The sequence below is a fragment of the Typopeltis vanoorti genome, chromosome 5, assembly GCF_054136105.1.
Source record: "Typopeltis vanoorti isolate ZY-2024b chromosome 5, IOZ_Tvanoo_1.0, whole genome shotgun sequence".
Classification (NCBI taxonomy): Eukaryota; Metazoa; Arthropoda; class Arachnida; order Uropygi; family Thelyphonidae; genus Typopeltis; species Typopeltis vanoorti.
Genome location: NC_143553.1, coordinates 84,431,523 through 84,454,007, shown reverse-complemented (window position 1 = coordinate 84,454,007; position 22,485 = coordinate 84,431,523). Strand labels below are relative to the sequence as shown.

The window sequence follows — 22,485 nt, the reverse complement described above, 5'->3', positions numbered from 1 at the left end:
ATCCGCACATAAAGTCATTAGCAATTTTGGCCCTCCTTCTATAGTCTTCACTGTCATACTCTGGCAACAGACTCACCACTAACTCTCTCACTCTTCTCTTTTGCTACCTCAAGTAATTCCTTCAAATCCTCTCTCATAGCCATTTTGTCTCCTTTCAAATCATTCGTTCCTGTTACTACTATCAATTCTTTCACCCTCTGCTTTTGCATTCTAATTGACTCACTTACATCCTTAATGTTCGCACCAGGTTGGTACGATTTTGTCAAACTCTCATCTATCACACCTCTTACTAAAGAATCTCCGTGCAACACTCGCTCTTTCATTTTGTTTACACTCACGATCATACTCTTATTTTTCTTATCATAATTTTGCCGTTTATTAGTTGGTACGCTCGGTAAACATTTTTGCCAACGCTCCAGCTGCCGATTCGCCCTATGTGTCGCTCAGTGCAACCATGCGATCTCACTCATTGCATCTGTCTCATCATTTTTATTATCCGTTAATTCATTCATTCGTTCTGTATTTTTACCTTCATTCTCACTTTCAGCGCCACTCTCACAGCTATCTGGTACTACCTCGCAAATATCACTATTCATGCCTCTCATATCACTATTTTCTACATTCTGACTTTCAACAATGATATGGGAAACAAAGATTTGATATAGAATTTATGCTTGATGGGGATATATTGTTGGAGGTGGAGGAAATAAGAGATCTTGGAGTGATGGTGGATAAGGATTTAAAATTTAGAGAAAAATTTGCCAACATTGTGAAGCCAACACAATGAATTCTGGGAATGCTGAGAAGGACACTGACTTATAGAAGTAAGGAGATTCTGGTTCACTGTATAAGGCCTTGATTAGGCCACAAATGGGACTACTGTGCATAGATTTGGTCACCTGACCTCGTTTTCAAAAGGACAAAGAGATGTTGCAAAGGGTACTGTGACATCTGACTAAGGTAGTTTCTGATTTCTGGAATATTGAATATGAAGAAAGGTTGAGAAGATGCAATTTACAGTCTAGTGGATCAGAAGAAGAGCAGTGATATGATAGAGATGTATAAGTTGGTAAGGTGTTGCTACAGGATTAACATTGAAGAGGTTTTTCATAAAATGGTGGGAGATTGGGGGAGAATAAGAGGTCATTTCTGGAAGCTATATAAGGAGGGTGTGAACGAGAGAGAGAGAGAGAAGCAGGTCTTTTGCATGAAGAGTTGTGAATGATTCGAATGCATTGTCTGAGAGTGAGTTGTCTGCAGAGAATTTGAATGCGTTTAAGGCAATGTATGATGTGTGTGTTTGTGTGTGTGAGAGAGAAAGAGAGAGAGAGAGAGACAAAGGGACCTTCTAAATAAGTCTTTGACTCCATGTGGTCGTAGGATAATAATAAATGTTTTAAAGTGCAACTCAGGTTATCTGTAGATGGTATTTTTCATTTTATGGAGGGGTGACAAGAGGACAATGGAAGTTGAGAATGAATACTTCAAGAAATGGAAGAGCTGGATTTTTTTGTCATATAGTGGCACATAACTAAAATGGCTTTCCTTGAGATGGTGAATGAAGGTAGTGTGAATAATTCAAGATAAGATATGATATGTGGTGGGAGTGATATGTAGCCTTCCTTGATGAGTCCCTGACTCCCTGGAGGTCTCTAATAATAATAACATGCTATGATGACAGGCATCATGGCATTTAGTATAATGATGAGTCTCAACTTCACAGCACATTAATAATTTCCAAGAGAGCACAAGTGTTCAACAAACTAAAAGGATTAGAACTGTAATAGATGTTTCATTGGTTTGTTAATACTTACGGACTGAACCATCAGAATAATAATCCCGAGGACAGAAAGCACACATGACCTTATTAGCATATTCCATTCCAGGATTACAAGGAGGACAAAGTTTCTTTACAGTTGCAAGCGGTAATGTAATAGCCCCTAGAATGTCATCTCTACAGATTTTTGGTTCTATCCACTTGAATATAATCTGTGTCATTTTCAGGCTATCACAGGGTGTATGCTCTTCATAATAGTCTTTGCTTGTACATGGAGGTTTATCTATGCAATGTGATGATCCTTTTGCTACAGAACAATAAGAATAAAAATTGTGTCAAAAATATTTTGAATACAAATAAATATCATGATACTAAAATCAACATAACACCCACAGTAAAATTTCATACAATTCAATAACTTAAACTAATCCAGAAATATAGAAGCCATAAATAATATTTTAACCAGGCAGATGAACAACTCATCCCATAGTCTATTTACTTTTGGTGCTGCTCTCTTACAATGTCCATCGCTTTATCTGTGTACAAAAGTTCAAATATCAGTGTTTAATTAATAATGCATAAAAATTATGGCCATGTGCATACAACATCTGCCATACCACAGTTTTTATTAATACCATAGCTATATTAGGTATGAAATTAATACAAAATTTACTGAAGATCAGTTCACAGATTCAAAAAGTGTTAGGTGATGAACAAACAAATAATTGGCTTGACCTTATTTTCAATGCAAGAAACAAGCTAAAAACATTCTCCAATTTTAATATCAGTTTAACCAGCATACCAGCCTTGACATATTCATACGTCAATAATGAAAACTAAATAATATTTTGATATTATAAAAATATGAATATGAAACATAAGTTATATGACATAGATTTTGTCCACATGGCTGCTGTTTTGGGTGGTTAATATACCTTTCTATAATGAATACTCTTGTCTTTCACCTATTTTACATCAAATCATCTTCCTGTATCTCTTTCAATTTTAACTGCTGACTTACATCTGGAGTTTATCAACACAGATGGGCTGTTCTGCTGAGATTAGAATCCAAGAACATAAAGATTTTATAAGATTTCTGGAATTAGAAGGTTCAGGCCTTGCTTCTCATGCCATTGACACTAAACATAGAGTTCACTGTGCAGGGCATCATACTATTCACAAGAAACAGTCAAATTGAAACCTATTGTAGTACAACATCTTGGTTTCATTCCATTTCGTTTCATTGACACTAAACTCTTGTTTAGTGTCAATGGCATGAAAAGTAAGGCCTGAACCTTCTAATTCCATAAATCTTATATAATCTTGATGTTTCTGGATTCTAATCTCAGCAGCCCATCTGTGGCTGTTCTGCTGAGGATAGAGGTGATTATTTATGCTTAATAGGTAGTAAAAAAAAGAAGATAACTTCTGGGCTGTTTTGAAGGTGGTAATAAGGACAAACAGTCCTTACTATTTGTTTAGAAATCCCTTTAACGTAGCGTATGCAGATTCTTTTAACATCAGATTGCAGTCTGTCAGAGGGATAATAATTACCAATTATCTTCTATATTGTGGTTTTGTTATATCTTAAGTGATGGAATGAGTTTTATTTAATTCCCCTAAAAGAAGAAAATCTGGATACAAATTGGGCATGCTCAGTGCACGAGGATTTTGATAATACCTGTTTTTGGTAAAGGATGATGATGTGAAGCTGCTGGATGGAAAATTTAATATTACCAGCAAGTTAAGATGTATTAGAGTATCCAGAAAGGGAAGACTTTTGTTAGATTCGTGCTTAACAGTGAACTTAATATGAGTGTATAAGGAGTTAATTTTGTCCAAAAACTGAAGTAGTTCTTTCTGACTCCTATTGAAAGTAGCCAAATATGAGGCTGAAGGGAAATGGTGTTAAAATTCAGTCCTCCGTAGTATTAATCAGCTAATGCAGGTCATATCGTGTACCCTTGATTTGTTGAAACAGTTTATTTTGCCAAGTAAAGTAACCAGCATTGATAATAAATTTGAATAATTTAATTATGTCATCAGGGAAATCTCTTTGTGGTGTGTGTGAAATGGTATGTTGTAAATGAACTCATCCCCCCACATATTTATGACCTTTCTAAAGCACAAATTTGGTTGTCCATTACATCCAACAGTTGATTTCATAGGATCTCCTACTTCTTATCTGACAAAATATCTCTCAAGTCTTCTATGAAACTTTACTGGCAAAACCACCTCTTATATAAAAAAATGTTTGTCTACAAAAAGAAAATTAAAGATCTTCGTCTTCAAGAGCATGAAATGATGGTTTCTTTTGATGTAGTTTCTCTGTTTACAAACATACTATTTCAAGAAAACTACATAGATTTCCCTGGTCAGTTATTAATTTTTTATTCCATCGATGGGGGTTACTTGACTTGGAAAAATAGACTGTTTTAACAAACTGAATATTCTGATACATCATACCTTTGCTGTAAATGTAATATTAAATATTACTTTACAGGAAGCCATCCTTTGCAGGCAAATATATCCAGCAGCTTCACATGATCATTCTTCACAAAAATTAAGATTAGAATCCAAGAACATCAAGATTATATAAGATTTCTGGAATCAGAAGGTTCAGGCCTTGCTTTTCGTGACATCAACACTACACAAAGTTCACTGAAATGAAACCAAGATGTTTTACTATAGGTTTCAATTCAATTGTCTATTTCTTGAATCGTGCGAAGCCCTGCACTGCTATCCTCATCTTAATCAGACAGACTGTATGCTCATCTCTAAGTTTTGGGAAGTAATTGCTAATTAAAGTACATAAATTTTTAATTACTAACTATACCTATTTCCTTGGAACTTGAGTATCATTTCCTCCTACTTGTACATCTGCAACTGAGAAATGTAGAAGTATGCACATGCTGTATGACTTGTTCTTGCTCTTAATATAAATGTTGTTGCCAATTCTTCTGCCTTCTGTCATGAGCATCATTCTCCCTGAATGATGCTCATGACATACTGAGTGAAATGTATAGGAGTATCCTCCTATGAGTTTAAATTTGGAAGACGGCTAGTTCAGAATCCTTAAGGTAGCAGCCCTACCACTAGACTATCCATCGCCAGGCTAGTTTACCTGACATGGAGAACATTATTCTATTTTTAAGCCAACAGAAAAAGGTAATCAGAATGAATCTATGGAAAACGACCCTGGAATGGAAATGGCAAAATATAATACATTTAGCAAACTGGAACGTAAGAGGAATAGCATATAAAGAAATAGAATTAGACCAAATATTAAATGAAAGAAATTTTAAAATAGCAGTAATCACTGAAACAAAAAAGAAATTAAAAGGAACCATGAGAACCAAAATTTTTAATGTGATATATAGTAGAGTTGACAGAGACCAAAGAGCACAAGCAGGAGTTATGATTTAGAATCATAACTTCCTTTCAAAATAACTACAACATTATAAATTATGGAATGAAAGAATAATAGAAGCTAGAATAAAAACAGATAGAGGTTATTTAACAATAATTGGTTTATATGCCCCAGAAGAAGGAAAGAACAGGATAATATTGAAATTTATAATCAGTTACAAAATATATATATAATAAAATAAATAAAAATGATTATGTAATATTAGCAGGAGACTTAAATGCAAGAATTGGAAACAACAAAATTAAGAATAATATAGGAATATATGGAGAACATACTCTAAACAGGAATGGTAAAAAACTGATCGCTTTGTAGTTTACAATAACCTAAAAATAATGAATTCTTTCTATAAACAAAACGAAATACAAAAATATACTTGGGCAGCAAGAGAATGGAAATCAATATTAGATTATTTTATCTTAAATGAAAAGACATCAAAGTTCTCTTTAGATGTTAGAGTTCACAGAGGATATGAAATAAGTAGTGACCACTTCCTCTTTAAAATAAAATTAAGATTATCACCTAAATGGCTACAAATAACAAGAACAGAAAGAAAATTTAAAACATTTGTTTATAAAACTAGATTAAATTACACAAATATACAATGGCTATATGAACAAAGAATTAACCAATTTAGATGAAATAGAAATAGAATGGCTTAATATAAAAAAGATACTAAATGCAGCAGCAAATGAAAGCTTAGGAAAGACCAAAAAATTCAATAAAAGGAAAAAAAACTGAAGATATGGGATGATACAATCAAAGAAATAATCAAAATGAAAAAAGGAACCCATCATGAATTGTTAAGCAGTAAAAGATTAGAAGATGAAATAGAATATAAAAGAATAAGAACCATAGCTAAAAGAGAAGTCAGAAAAAGACAGAGAATCATGGAACAAATTTATTTCTAATTTAGAACATGATTTATATAAAATAAGACCCAATGTATATAAGATTTTGAAACACTTAAATACAGATACTAAAGAAAACATAAAATTAAACACTGAATTGAAATTAGAAGAATTTTTAAATTTCTATACAGAATTGTGGACAGATAAATATTTTAAAAAAGATAACTGGCAAACATTGAAAATGAAAAGAAAATAACTAAAGAAGAATTAGAAATCATCCTGAAAAAAAATGAAATGGAAAATCACCTGGAGAAGATAAGCTAGGTTCAGAACTATATAAATATGCAGGAACAAGGTTCAAAGAAAGACTCCTATTATTTTTAAATAAAATCTATTCAACTGGTAATCCCCCAACAGAATGGAAGAAAGCAATTGTGATTCCTATCTTTAAAAAAAGTAGTAGAGATGACCCTAAAAACTATAGAGGTATGTTATTATTATTATTATTATTATTATTCAGGCCTCCATGTAGTCAAGAGACTCATCATGGAAGGTCCTTCTTAGGAAACACAAAGTCTATCATACCATTCCTTGACCGTTCTTGCTCTCACCATTCTCTCAGGCAATTCATTCCACGGTTCAACCACCATCCATGCAAAGAAACCACTCCTCACCCTCTTGTTCACAGCTTCCTTTTGTAACTTCCAGGGATGGCCCCTTGTCATCGCTCCTTCTCGCTGTTCCACCAAACAAAAGAACTCCCCAATGTCCACCCTGTAACTGCCTCTCAACAGTTTAGAAGTCTCGATCATATCACCTCTCCTTCTTTTATCCACCAAACTCTGCAATCCACATTCCTTCAGCCGATCCTCATAACTAATATTGTACAGTCCTGAAACCATCTTTGTTATCTGCCTCTATACCCTTTCCACAGTTAATTTATCCCCTTCAAATTCTGGGGACAAAATTTGAGAACAATAGTCCAAGTATGGTCTGATCAGGGTCTTATGCAACAGAATGATAACTCTTATCTCTGCAGGTCAGTGTCCTTCTCACTATTGCAGCAATCCTCTGAGTTACCCTTACCACCTTTGCAATATGCTCCCTGAATTTCAGTTTTCCATCAATCATCACTCCCAGATCTCTTGTCTCCCCTACTTCCTCCAGAACAGCTCCTCCAATCGAGTATGCAGCCTCCCATCGATAGATCCAAAACTTCAAGACTTTACATTTTGCTGAATTAAACTGACATCCCCTATTCATTTGCCCATTCTGTCTAGTTTATTCAAATCCTCTTTCAGGGCTGCCACATCTGCACTATTACTGATAACCCTTCCCTTTCCTGTTACAAAATATATAGCAGAATTTTAAATAACAAACTAATGAAATATTCTGAAAACTTTATTTGAGAAGTACAGAATGGATTTAGAAAAGGACGATCATGTATAGACCTTTTGCCCTAAAATTAATAATAGAGAAAAGAAGAGAATACAATTTAGAAACACATATTACATTCATTGACTTTGACAAAGCATTCAACAAAGTTAAAAGAATCATATTATTTAACATATTAAAAGAAAGACAAATACCAAATAACATCCTAAAAGCTATCATAAATATATATGAAAATAATTAAATACAAATAAGATTAAATCATGAGCTATCATATACGAGAGAGAGAAAAACCAAGGAGTCTGACAGGGATGTCCCCTCTCAGCAACTCTTTTTAATATTTACCTAAATGAAATAATAATAAAATGGAATAAAAATTTCCATCAAGGTATTAAATTTTCTCCTGCTGTGAACTTAAACACTCTCCTGCTGTGAACTTAAACACTCTCCTTTTTTGCCGATGACCAAATAATAATTACAAATTCTGAAGATAACTTACAGAAAGCTATTTTAAATCTAAATGAGATAGCCAAAGATTATGGAATGATAATATCAATAGAAAAATAAAAAAACTATGCCTTTAAAGGACAAGATCCAGTAAGAACTAAAATAGTAATAGATAACAAGATTTTAGAACAGGTGAATTCATTTAACTACCTAGGTTGTATGATTACATATGAAAATGAAAAAGATATAGACCTAAAAATTGAAAAATATTTAAAACTAACAGGTGTAATTAACTCTATATTTAAACCAAATCTGGTTCAAAAACAAACCAAACTAAAAGTATACAATACATTAGCCATACCAGTCCTATTATATGGAAGTGACATCTGGACAATAAAACAAAAAGGCAAACAAAGATTAATAACAGCTGAAATTTATGAGATAAAGCAAAGTATACTCTATTTGATCCCAAAAGAAACGAATTAATTATGAAAGAATTAAACCAGGAATCAGTAATAGAAAAAATTAAAAATTATAAACATAAATGGATGGAACACGTTCAAAGAATGAAAACAGAAAGATTATCAAAAGAAGCATTAAAGTACAAGCCATTAGGAAAAAGAAAAACCACGACATCCTCTTAAAAGATTCAACGATGACTTCTAAGGCCAGAACAGCCAACTCTAGGCCTAAATCTTTGATAGGCATGATGATGATGTATAGGAGTATTTAATAAATTGAAATTTTATTTTTTTCTTCAGGTGTGTGCAACCATTATTTAAAGACCTGCATTATGTCTACCATGCATGTCCCTATCAAACAACTAGATTCTTGCTATACAGGGTGTCCTTGAATTCATGGCCCAAATATGAGGGAATGGTAGTACACACCAAAACCACCAATATTCGTCATAGAATATGCGGAAGCAAATGCAGCTAGGTGCTGGTATGGGGCGTGGACAAGGCGGCACGGCTTAAAAGCGCTGGTTTGGCCAAACGCCAGCATTCTCAGTGTAGACTGGACATGAGATAGAGCAGTTTACGAATGTAGAGAAAGCCGATATGCACATGATGTACGGCGAAGCCAAGGGCAATGGTAGAGAGGCACAAAGACTATACCGTGAGCAATATCCTATGCGCCGTGTGCCTGATCATAAAATGTTTGCATAACTGCACCATCAGCTGTGTGAGGCAGGCACCTTCCATGTCAATGGACATAATGCCAGACGAGCACGGACAGTCAGAACAGCAGCTATGAGCGAGGACATCTTGTGTATGGTGACAGATAACCCAGGTACAAGCCCGTGATCTGCCGCCCAGAGCCTGGGTGTGCATCGGAACAGTGTCTGGCGAGTACTGCATGAAGCAGGGCTACACCCCTATGTTGTGTCATCCTACCTACATTTACCTCTTTAATTTCCATTATACTTGGTTAGTTGTTGATTGATGCTCATCTGAATATAAAGAAATTTATATTATACTGTGCCACCCTATATTCAGATTAGTCTAAATAATATAGAGGAATCAATCATCAACTAAACTTATATTATCACTTTATCTTCAGGCCGAGGTTATTACTAGTATCTAAGGCTTCTGCAAAGGTCTGAATAATTTTATGAGCAGTGCAATGAAAGAAAATCAGGCAAATACCAAGTTTAACTCAACAAAAGAAAACATTTAACGAGGAAAAGTACAATATATATATTTAAGTATATATATCTGCAAAACGTTATCCAATTAAAATATTATAAGAATTCACATTCATACATTAATAACTTCTCAATTAGGTTTGAGGATCATGACTAATATTAACAATTGTTAATTCACAAAGCATTAGTATTTCTCTGACATATTTCACTCTAACCAATTGGATGAATCACATCATAAATATATTAGCTCAGTTTAAAGTATTCAGAATAATTACAATCCATAAATTATCAAACATTCATTTATCAGATCTTTATGTTCAGTCAATCAAGTTGAAAATAGTTCTTAAAAGTTCGACCTTCCAGATGTTACCATAATTAATCTTATGACAGGCTGCACTATAATTTTTCTCAGTCAGCTAACACTCAACAGAACAACATCAGACTTATTATTTTGAGGGGAAAGTACTTTAGTACATCTAACATCCGACCATTAATCGACATAACACCACAGCTAAGGTTAAAATATATCCGACGGAGTTAATAGTTATAGCTTCACAGGTTACAGAAAGGACAACTCTTACCGGGTTACTGCTTCTACACATCGAATTCACATAAGCACATTTGAAATTTTTGTAGACTTTTACTTTATGGCTACACAATTCTAAAGAAACTTTCCACTATAATAACTGAATTATAGACACAGAAAAATACAAGTCTTGATGCCCTAGGTTTCAGTTATCTACTAATTCCTTATTTTCTTCTATGTATTAACTTCGGTTCTGCACTATTCTTCCACAAACCACTCGGAAAATATTGTAGTATCAGAACTCCCGTAGAAGTAATTCACGATGCCTATTAATTCCCGGTCCTTTCGTAGTCGATTTAGGGCATATATCAACCCCCCCCTTCTGTTACACACAACCGGTCTCTCTCTTGTCTCTAAAGCTTCTTTCCTACTTACTTTCATTTTCCAATCAACTACGTTCCTTCTTCCCGCCAAAATCCGGTTCTAACCAGTTCAGCTTATATCCACTGGCTTCTCTGTTTATACACAGTAGCTCACGTTCTCAGTACGAGCTAACTAAAATAACTCAATTTCTCCTTCAGCAGCCAATCAAATCCAATCAGAAGAATTACATAAAATCACTCTTACATACAGAAATAAAAAAGATATATCACAATTCATATAATATACATTTAAATTTACATAGACACAGTTTCTTATAATAAATTTTACAGAATAAACTAAATAAAATGAACGACATATTTATATAGAGTCTTTTCATTATTATTACATATTCTAAGATTAAATAATTAATTAATAAGAAATAAAACTCAGAGCATTTATATGAATAAGATATTACAAGCAAGAGACTAACAACAAATAATATTTACAAGTCTTGCTTATGACATGGTGGATTATGTTAAATGTGAATGAAATATTAAAACATAAAATATCTTCCTTCACAATTTAACACCTATCACTTGCAGCGAATGCAGGCATTGACAGCTGTTGATTATCCCCTGTGCATGGATTTCACCCAGTGGTTCCTTCAGCAAAGTGTCGTACAGTCCGATTTCCCTACTCATGTGCTCTTTATGGATGAATCAACTTTCTCACGTGAAGGCCTAGTCAATGTCCATGATGTACATTTGTAGGCAGCCCAGAACCCCCATGGTACACATTCACAGTCAAACCAGCAATGGTTCGCCGTCAATGTCTGGGTGGGGATCGTGCATGACTACTTAATTGGACCCTACCTGCCTTGATGGATAAACGTACCATATTTTTCTGCAACAGGTTTTGCCGGAATTGCTTCAGGATGTTCAAGTCGCCATCCGCTCCCATATGTGGTTCCAGCACAATGGGGCACCTGCCTATTTCAGCATGGACATGTGTCAGCATCTTGATGCCACATTTGGGAACCAATGGATTGGGCGTGGTGGTCCCATCCCGTGGCCCCCAGATCGCCCGATCTTTCTTGTCTCAATTTCTTTCTGTGGGGACATTTGAAGTGTTGTGTACGAGATGCCCATGCAGTCCGTGGAGGATCTGGTAGCCCGACTGTCCGTCGCAGCAGGCGATGTGCGTGACAAGTCCAGTATTTACGAGCAGGTACGCCAATCACTACTCCACCGTTGTGCCGTGTGTATCAACGTTGGTGGGCGGACGTGTGAGCATTTGTTGTAATGATCTCCAATAAATGTCACTCTGGAAACCTGTATCTGTCCTTCATTTCCGACTCCTAACTGCATTTGCAGCCGCATATCCTATGACAAATATTGATGGTTTCGGTGTGCACTACCATCCCCTTACAGGGCCATTAATTCAGGGACACCCTGTATTTCCCAGCTGAGCTGTGTGTGATAAAAGGACCTCCCAGATGAGTCTTGGACTTCATTAGGTCTTGGGGTGATAATAATAATAATAATAAAGTAAAAATCTGATCTTGACAACCTCTATATGTCATATGTCTTCTCACAAATGCTTGCATAAATATCATACCTGTAACTAGGGAAATTCCTCTAATTCTCAGATGTTTTATTTCACTTTTTATACACAGGTACTATGAAAGCTACTTTAATCATCTGGAATTCAACCTTCTGACCATGCTTTCAGAATTATGTAGTAGTACTGCTATAAAACATTTATAACAGTTCCAGAGAATTTTTTAAGTAATATTTCACATTTCAGGGTTTTAATAACATATTCCTCTTTAATATTTTCTATCCCTTCTTATTTTATTTAACAATCTTTCAAAGTAACTTCTCCAAACATCTAGAATATTTTCAATTTTTATATCACTTTCGTCAGTGTGGTGTCTGCAGAGAATTTGAGTGTGTTTAAGGCATGGTATGATGAGTTTGTGTGTGTGTGTGTGTGTGTGTGTGTGTGTGTGTGTGTGTGTGTGTGTGTGCGCGCGCGCGCGCGCGCGTGATAAAAGGACCTCCTAGATGAGTCTTTGACTCCATGGGGTCTTGGGTAATAATAATAATAATATGATTACTTTTACAGTACCCTTTCTTCAATTTCTATGCTTTTTATCAACAGCCTTCAGAACAGCCTCTGCTACTAATGGCTTAAGTAAGTTTGAGCATGGTTAATAGTTGGAAGGGGACCAATCGTTCGATGCTGTTGGCACACTCTCCCTCGATGAGTCTTTGGACTCCCTGGAGGTGTCAAATAATAATAATAATAATAATAATTCTCACTAAAATCTTATCTTTTGTTTAACTACTTTTACTCACTGCTTTGCTTTCTTACTTTTTTCTCTATATTCTTTCAGATCACATGCTAAGTTATCTTCCAGAAACTTTTGATATGCTTTCTTCTTTTCCATGATTGCCTCTATAATTTCCTGAGTAAACCATGGAGTTTTACTTTTCTATCTTTGCAGATAACTTTAACACACAGCTCTCTGGCTGAATCAATCAATGTTTTCTTCACAATCAGCCAGTGTGTCTTCAAGGTTTAATTCTTGTTTCCACACTCTTTCACTTTTTCTTGGATCATATTGTATATTTGAGTCTATAGTTCACCTCTGAAAACTGGTCAACTGATTCTTTTTCAAAACTTTCTTACATATTTTTCTTTTCAAAATAATATCCATTTTTATCCTATGCTCAAAACTAAATGGCGATCATTTCCCATTTCAAATCCCCTGAATACTCTTGTGTTCTGAACCAGCATAAGATACCACTATTAGCAATAGCATAATCAATAAGACTGTTCTTATTTTTTGTGTCTTCTCTCTATGTTAATTTGTGCATGTTCTTATGCTGGAACACAGTTTTAATCCATATTCCAAACAGAAATCCAGCAGATAATAACCATTATGATTAGCCTTGTACTTTCCTCCAAATTTTCCCAACATTTTTCTATCTGTGTGATATGCATTTCATACTGTACTGTATAGATCTCCAACAAGACTAGCTTTTCATTTTTCTTTATGTCAGTTGCCCTCTCTAACTTTATGATTTAACAGCTGACAAAAAAAATCTCTCCACTCTTTCTTAACACCTAAAAGCATTTTGGGACTAGAAGCACAAATAAACTCATTGTCTAATTTCTCATTTTGATATTTGCCCACAACACTACCTGAAATTGCCTGCCATTGAAGAAGTTTACATTGTGACCAGTGTTTGCTGAATATTATAACTGCTCCTTCTTCCTTTCCCTGATCATTATTGCCTAAGTATAAAATCTGGTAATTATTTAGAAGCATCTCGTTTGTTAGTCTTCTTTGTTTCAGTAACATGGCTGAATCAATCTGGTATGATACTTATTAAATTAAAAATTAAATTATTTATTATATAAAAATAAATTAAAGTAAATAAAAATATTAAATATTAAATAAATAAATTTAATAAATATTAAATAAATAAAATAATTTATTTAATATTAAATAAAAATTAAATTACTTATAAAATTTAAAAAGGATATTAAATTTGAGCCTATGATTAAGGGCCAAAATTAACAATTTGTTTAAACTGGGCTGATAATTTTTACTAACAACAAAGCCAGAATCCTAGAATTATTTATTATCAATTCAAAGTAAAAATCTATAATTTCAAAGTCACTAGTTATTTGTAAATTGATTTTACATATTACCAATTAAAATGTCAGAAATAAATTAATATCTTGAAGCTAGTGAAAACAGAATAGCAAGTAATACATTCTAGTTTTGATTCATAATGTCAGGATTATGTCAGGTTTCTACATAACAGTAAATCAAGATTATCAAATGATGCATTATAGATCAACTGAAATAACTGGAACAGTATACTCCTTGCATAAGTTGCACACCAAAATATGGATCACAATGCACCTTGTTACAATTTAACATGAATAGAAGAATTAAGAAGATGAACATCGAAACACCTTCAAAGCTATTACTTCTGAAGGAGTTTTGAAGTCAGAGCCTTCCAACTACTTCTAAATGACAATGTATGTCAACAGGACTGAACAAATTTTTAATTTCTGACTCAACAAAATGGGAAGCATCATCAGCTGTTGGCCTAGGTGACTGAGTGGTTAACATAACTGCTCTCCCACCAACATGTTGCAAGTTCAAATCCTGCCATGGACATGAATGTTTGTGAATGTCTTTAGGTGGGAGATGGATTTTATTGCCTAGTGTGAGACCACCTCCCTGCTTATTGGAGGCTAAAGTGGCTTGAGAAAGTTCCATGTTTGATCTCTAGAGCAGAGAACAAAGTTCAACCATATCTCTTTTCAGGATTCTGAGTAAAATTGTGATGATGATACAAAGTGAGTACCATACTAGGTGACAAAAGACCGACAGCTTGCAGGAAGATTGCATCATATTATAAGACTGGGAACAGTTTTTTGAACAGAATTATTGCATAAAAGAGATATGGATACAAGATTTTGAACAAGAGCTGAAAAGTTGCACCTCACAGTGGATTTCTCCCCATTCAAAAAAATAAATAATGTCAGTGTCAACAATGAAAGGTTAAGTTAAGTGACAGCAATATATTGCAGGGAGTTTCTGAAAGATGTTTTTCCTAAAAATTCACATAGCAAAAGATACATTCAAGTGCTTTGTCTCTCTCATCCCCTTCCCCGTGTGAGGATACAAGCTCTCCAACCTTTGATCTGTTCTTATGTTGAAAGAATCAATTATAGAAATGGTTCACTACCACGTTAATGGTAGTAAAACTAATGAACTTATCAAGCATATCGAAAAAAGCAGTTTGATGACAGGAATCCAAGACTTATTACAACATTAAGCAGCAGTGATAATGCAAATGGGGGATTACATTCATAACCTATACATTTATTTTGTTAAATAAATTTGACAATAAATTTGACAAATAAAATTGAGGGCGCTAGTGGGTCAAGCGCTACGGACGTGTTTTGAGGAGCTCCTGATTCAGATAAGTTTTACTAGGAATAATTAAGTATATATGCGTAATTGTTTAAGTAAGAGCGGCTGTAAACGTTGTACGCTACAGATATTATTAGTGTGGGGTTTTTTTCCTTGCTTAAACTAAATACGAAAACGTTAATATTAGACCTAGTAACCTGCAGAGAAAAAAAAAAAAAAATGGCGGCGGCATTGTCATTCCATGATTTTAATTTGGATTTCAGTCGGTTCGTTAAGTGTGAGGTCTGTTATATGTATTCCTTCGATTACATAAATGATTTGTGGATGTTTAGTGCAGATGGAAGAAAGGTGTGTGCAAAATGTGACCTGAACAAGGAATTGATGAATGCGAATATGAAGTTGATGACAGAAAGTGCTAGTACCGATTGTGTCGCGAGTGCAGGTTTGAAAGAGAAGGATGGTGAGGTAGACAGGCGAAAAAATGTTAAAAAATCAGGAAAAAAGAAAAAGAGCGATTTGACAACCGTAACGGATGTTAAAAGGGACGAAAGTGAGGCAGAAAGAAACGAAATTGAGAGAACGAATGAAAGTAGAAATGGCGTGATGCAGAAATCGCAAGTAAAAAAAATCGAAAGAATGAATGATAGCGAAAAAAAAGAATGACTGATGGCGAAAGTTGGACGCATGTTGGAACGAAAGTACTGAACCAAAGAAAGATGAATGACAGTAAAAGTGAGAAGAATGATAGCGAAAGTTGGACGCATGTTAGTCCGAAAGTACGGAAACAAAGAAAGATATGTGAGAGTGAAAGTGAGAAGAATGATAGTGAAAGTTGGACGTATGTTGGACCGAAAGTACGGAAACAAAGAAGGATGAATGAGAAGAAAGTGAGAAGAGGGGATCGAGAGTTAGAAAGTTAGAAAGATTTAATGATAGAGTGAATGTGTCGCGAGGTTCGGAAGGTGAATTGGATTGGATGAAGCAAGAAATGAAATGGATGCGGAATGAAATTAAGAGAATTCAGGTCAAAACTATTAAAATAAATCATGATGGCATGAAAGAGTTAACAAAAGTTGAGCGAGTGGCGTTGTATGGAGACTCCATTATTAAAGGTGTGCTAGAGGATAAAATGCACAAGGTATGTTTTCCAGGCGGTAAAATGAGTAGAGTGATTGAGGCATTCAATATGAGGCGGGAACGAGTAAAAGAGTTAATTGTATTAATTGGTACAAATGATTTGAGAGAGAACAAAGAGCATGTCAAAATGAATGTCAGGAGATTGCTTGGAAAGATAAAGGAGAATAGTGTGACAGGAAGGGTGGTCAGTGTGTTGCCTAGGTATGATTGTGGTGAAATGAGGTGGAGAGCAAGGATTATGAATGATATTCTGGCTGAAATGTGTGAGGAGATGGGAGTACAGTTTGTTAATGTGTGGAATGAGTTTGAGGGATGAAGTGAGCTGTATGGGAGCGATGGACTGCATTTGAGTGGTTATAGTGTGAGTCGCTTGGAGAGACTGCTGCTGGAAAGTGGAGAAGTGAATAGAGAGAATGAATCAGATTGAGAGGGGAGTGATGTGGAAGAGCAGGAGAGTAAGACAGGAGAGATTGAAGGAGTGGAAATGAATGGGGAAGTGAGGTATGAGTAGAGAAAATGAGAGAATGGGTGTGCAAGAGGAGCAGGAAAACGGGGAGGCTCAGGGTGGACATGGATACACAGCGTGAGAAAGGTGGATGCTCCAAGAGGAGGTGAGAGCATGTGTAGGCAGAAAAGTAATGGGATGATCAGGGATCAAAAGGAAACAGATGGAATTGCAAAGGGTTCTAAAATGAAGAAGCAGAAAGGGAAATGGCCCCAGTCCAGCACGGAGAGATCACATCGAGTGAGTGGTATCAGTGGAACTAGCTGTAGATCCAGAAATGAGTTGTTGTGTTTGTATACCAATGCTAGAAGTATAAGAAACAAGGCGGATGAAATGGTTGCACTAATTGCTTCTGTGCATCCAAAGATTGTCGGAATAAGTGAGACATGGTTAGATGAGAATGACATCCTGACAGGAATAGAGATGGAAAGGTATGATGTGTTTTGTGAGGATAGAAGGGATAAAAAGGGAGGGGGAGAGCTATTAATGATAGAGAAAGGGTTATGTCCATACAAAGTAGAGATGCAAGAGAGAAATAGGGCCAGTGGTTTTGAGGCAGTATGATGTGAGATAGAGGTGAATAGAATCAAATACTTGGTGGGATGTTGTTATAGACCTGGTAATGTGGATGGTGGTGATAGTGAAATGTATAGTCAAATAAGCCAAGCAAATAAGAAAAGGGTGATCATTATGGGTGATTTTAATTATGGCAATATAGACTGGAATGAAGAGATAGCAACTGGAAGTAAAGAAAATGAGTTTCTTGAGTTTTTGAGGGATAACTACCTCAGACAGTATGTAACAGAGGGCACAAGAGGATTAAGGGTCTTGGATTTGATCATCTCATCGGAGGATGTAATTATCAATGAGGTATCAAATCATTCACCAATTGGTGAAAGTGACCATGAGGTGATTACTTGGGTGGTTGCCAGCAGTGCAAGGATCCCTGTGAAAAAAGGGTATATGTGGAACTACAAGGGGTTGATTATGAAGAGCTCTGGAGACAGCTTGCAGGTGTAGCATGGAATGAGGAGTTAGCTGGAAAAGAGATCAATGCAGCTTGGGGGATTTTCAAAAAATAATCAGTGGATGCAATGTCTAAATGTATACCACGGGTGAGAAGGTTAAATAAGGTGGTGCGAGATGGATGAATAAAGAGATTAAGCTTGCTATACAGAGAAAAAGGACATTGTGGAGGCAGCATAAGAGAAGTAGAAGTAACCAATTTCATGAGGTCTACAAAGACCAGGCAAGGAGGGTGACGTGGTTGGTGAGAGTAGCTAAAGAGAGGAATGAACAGCAGTTAGCTAATGAAGCTAAAAAGAATGCTAGGGAGTTCTTTCGATATGTAGGCAGCAAAAGAAAGAATGATTATGGAAGGATGACATTGATTGGATGAAATGGTATAAAGACAGCTGTTGCAGAATGTGTGGTGGAGATACTTAATGAGCAGTTCATAAAGATCTTTCAATCTTGTGAATGTGACTTCACGGAGAGATTAAGAGCAGTTGATGATGGGGAGGAGAGACTGACTGTAAGTCAGCAAGAGGTGTTTGGGGAGTTGAGTAAACTAGATGTAAATAAGGCTGTGGGACTTGATAATATATCACCGCGTATTCTGAAGGAATGTGCCAGAGAGTTGACACCTGCCTTTACATATTTTTTTAATACGCATCTTGCACTTGGTCAAGTCCCTAAAGAGTGGAAGGAGGGCAAAATTGTGCCACTTCATAAAGGAGGTGATCGAACTCAAGCATCAAACTATAGGCCTATCTGTGTGTCAGGTGTTGTGGTTAAGTTGTTGGAGAAGCTTGTGAGAACTAGGATCCAGAGTTGGGTTGACAACAATGGTATAATCTTTGATGGACAGCATGGATTTGCTAAAGGGAGGTCGTGTTTTAGTAATCTACTTACTTATTACAAGAAAGTGACTGCTTCCTTGGACAGAGGAGAAAGATACACAGTAATATACTTGGATTTCACAAAAGCTTTTGATAGAGTATCTCATGATAAGTTGACAGTCAAACTAGAGCAGATGGGGTTGGATATTAGATTAGTGGATTGGATTGGAGACTGGCTTTCTGATAGGTATCAACAAATTGTGTATGGGAGTGCAATATCCAGGAAAAGGAAAGTCACTAGTGGAGTGCCTCAGGGATCTGTTTTAGGGCCATTACTATTTAACTTTTATATTAATGATATTGGCGAAGATTTGGATGGAGATATTCAGTTGTTTGCAGATGATGCAAAGTTGGGACGAACCATAAAGAGTAGTGAAGATGTTGTGGCCTTGCAAGAAGACTTGAATAAATTGAGTGATTGGGCAAGCAAATGGGGATGTGAGTTCAATGTTGCAAAATGTGAGGTTTTGAAATTTGGAAAACAGAGATGAGATGCAGAATTTATGCTTGGTGAGAATATATTGTTGGAAGTAGAGGAAATAAGAGTTCTGGGAGTGATAGTGGATAAGGATCTAAAATTTAGGGGACACATCGCCAAAATTGTGAAGACAACACAAAGACTTCTGGGAATGATGAGGAGGACACTGACGTGTAGAAGTAGGGAGATTCTTGTTCCATTGTATAAGGCTTTGATTAGGCCACACATGGACTATTGTGTCCAGATTTGGTCACCTGGTTTTCAGAAGGATGAAGAGATGTTGGAAAGGGTCCAAAGGTGACTGACTAAGGTAGTTTCTGACCTCTGGAATGTCGAGTATGAGGAAAGATTGAAAAGATGTAATTTGCAGAGTCTAGTGGAGAGAAGGAAGAGGGGAGATATGATAGAGACCTACAAGTTGGTAAGGGGTTGTTATAGGATCAATGGTGGAGAAGTTCTACAGAGAATAGTGGGAGATCAGGGGAGAACCAGAGGTCATCCCTGGAAACTGTATAAAGAGGGTGTGAGTGGGAGAGTGAGAGGCAGGTTTTTTTCGTGCAGAGTTGTGAATGATTGGAATGCCTTGCCTGAGAGTGTAGTGTCTGCAAGGAGTTTGAATGTGTTTAAGACCCGGTATGATGAGGTGTGTGAGATAAAAGGACCTCCTAGATGAGTCTTTGACTCCATGAGGTCTTGTTTAATAATAATAATAATAATAATAAATGTTTTTTTTATTACATAAGATGTTATTATTATTATTATTATTTTATTATTACGTGATACCTTCAAGGAGTCCAAAGACTCATCGAGGGAGGGCACCTACTCTACAACTCTTTATCCACCACTCAATCCACTAACTACAGTGAACTGCATCATCTACACCAATGCCATCTACTGCCCACCAACACCACTAGTATTTTCACAGACAATCAAAAACATCCATGCCTACAGCGGGATTCGAAGCTGCAGCCCTTTTGGCTGGAGAGTGGATACTCTAACCAGCCAACCAGGATGGTTATTGAACGGCTATTATTGTTAGTAGTAGTAGTAGTATTGTACCCTCCATGAAATCGGCAGATTCACTGTGAGAGGTTCATTCAACTAACAATATTTATCATACTGACTCTTAAAATCCTTAACACTCCTTGCATTAAAAACACATTCTGGTAATCTATTCCATTCACTGACAATTCTCCATGTAAAAAATCTACTCCTCACACCCCTCTTTACATAACTTCCAGAAATGGCCTCTGGTTATTTCCCTTTTGCCTTATACTCTTTTTATAATCTCATCTGAATTAATTTGATAAAATCCTCTTACTAACTTAAAATCTCTATCATATCACCTCTTTTCCTCCTATCCACTAAACTCTGCAAGCCACATTTCTTCAATCTCTCTCTCTCTCTAGCCAGCATTCCAAAGTATGATATTGTCTTAGTCACTCATCTCTGGACCCTCTCCAATGTTTTCACATCACACTGAAAACCAGGTGACCAGATTTGAGCACAACAGTCCAAGTGTATTCTGACCAGTGCTTTATACAGTGCCACAACAACTTCCTTATCCCTACATGTTAGAGTACTTCTTAGTACTCTAGGAGCACTACAATATGCAGCCTTTGCAACACTAGCAATATGCCCTCTAAACTTCACACTATTGTCAACTGTCACTCTCAAATCTCGAATTTCATCCATTTCCTGCAGCATGACACTGTCAATATAGTACACAGCCTTATATTTCTGCACTCCAAAATGCAACACTTTGCACTTATTAATATTAAAACTACAACCCCACTGCTTTGTTCAAGTCAAAAGTCTATTCAAATCTTCCTGAAGGGAATTACATCAGCAGTGCTACTTATAATTCTCCCCAACTTTGCATCATCAGCAAACAACTGAAGATCCCCAGTCAGTCCACATGATATATCGTTCACAAACAAGTTAAACAGCAGGGGCCCAAGAACAGAATTCCTGGGGCATGCCACTGTTCACCCTTCTTTTCTGAGACATTTCTCCATCATACACAACCTGCTGGTATCATTCAGAGAGCAAATCTCTGATCTATCTAACCAATATACTATTTATTCTCATCTTCTGCAACTTGTATATCAACTTATCATGTATGGTAATCTATCAAATGCTTTTGCAAAGTCTAAGAATATTACTGTATATGATTCTCCCTTATCTAACATACTTGTCACCTTATCGTAAAATGCAAGTAAATTACTAAAACAAGACCTACCCTTTACAAATCCATGCTGACCATCATAAAGAATCCCATGTCCATCAACCCAATCCTGTATTCTATTCATTACCAATCTCTCCAAAATCTTGATCACAACTGCAGTTATACAGACTGGTCCATAATTGGAAACTTCTGTCTTAGAACCATGCCTGTGGAGTAGTACTATTTTGCCTTCTTTTCACTCCTTAGGAACCCTACCCACTGCAAGGCATTCATTATGTAGCCAGGTCAAGGGCAATGGATAAAATAGATAATGAAAAAAACATGGATAATGGATAAAAAAATAAAGTATTACATTCATTACAAAACTTTACATCTTATATTTCTCTAATATAGTACTAGCTTTATCAGAGCAAAAGATACTAAATTTAAGTAAACAATCAATGGAACAATTTGATTAGATTAAAAAAAAAAAATCACACTTACATATATTGTGATATCTCTTTTTCTCAAATAATTATAGCAGAAGAATATTAAATTTAAATGTTAATTTTTTTAAATAACTATTATATCAGGCAATACAGAGTTATTTCCAGAGGAGCAGGATTGGAGAGTAGAAAAGTTACAAGTGGAGATTCACAGGATTCAGTACTGGGGCCTTTGCTGTTCAATCACAATGATACTATCACTGGATTACAGGAGGATAAACAGTTGCCTGCTGATGATATGAACTTTGGGAAAGTTATTAATAATAGTGCTATGTTGTGGCTCTTCAGGAGGATTTCAATAAGCTGGAGAAGTGGGCAAATAGGAATCAGTTTAATACAGCTAAGTTTGGGGTTTTGAAATTTGGGCTCCACACATGAAATAGGTCATGCTCACTTG

The 22,485-nt window shown here is 35.8% G+C and overlaps 1 protein-coding gene across 3 annotated transcripts in view; it reads right to left on the bottom strand.

The window, feature by feature from the left end:
* LOC150106608 (endosome/lysosome-associated apoptosis and autophagy regulator family member 2-like) overlaps positions 1-22,485 on the bottom strand; it is a 594,368-nt gene that overhangs the window by 376,951 nt on the left and 194,932 nt on the right. For all 3 annotated transcript variants that reach the window (XM_090392568.1, XM_090392569.1, XM_090392567.1), the window contains one exon: positions 1,815-2,084. In XM_090392568.1, coding sequence (XP_090248694.1) covers positions 1,815-2,084 — 270 coding nt within the window. The remainder of the gene's footprint in view (positions 1-1,814; positions 2,085-22,485) is intronic.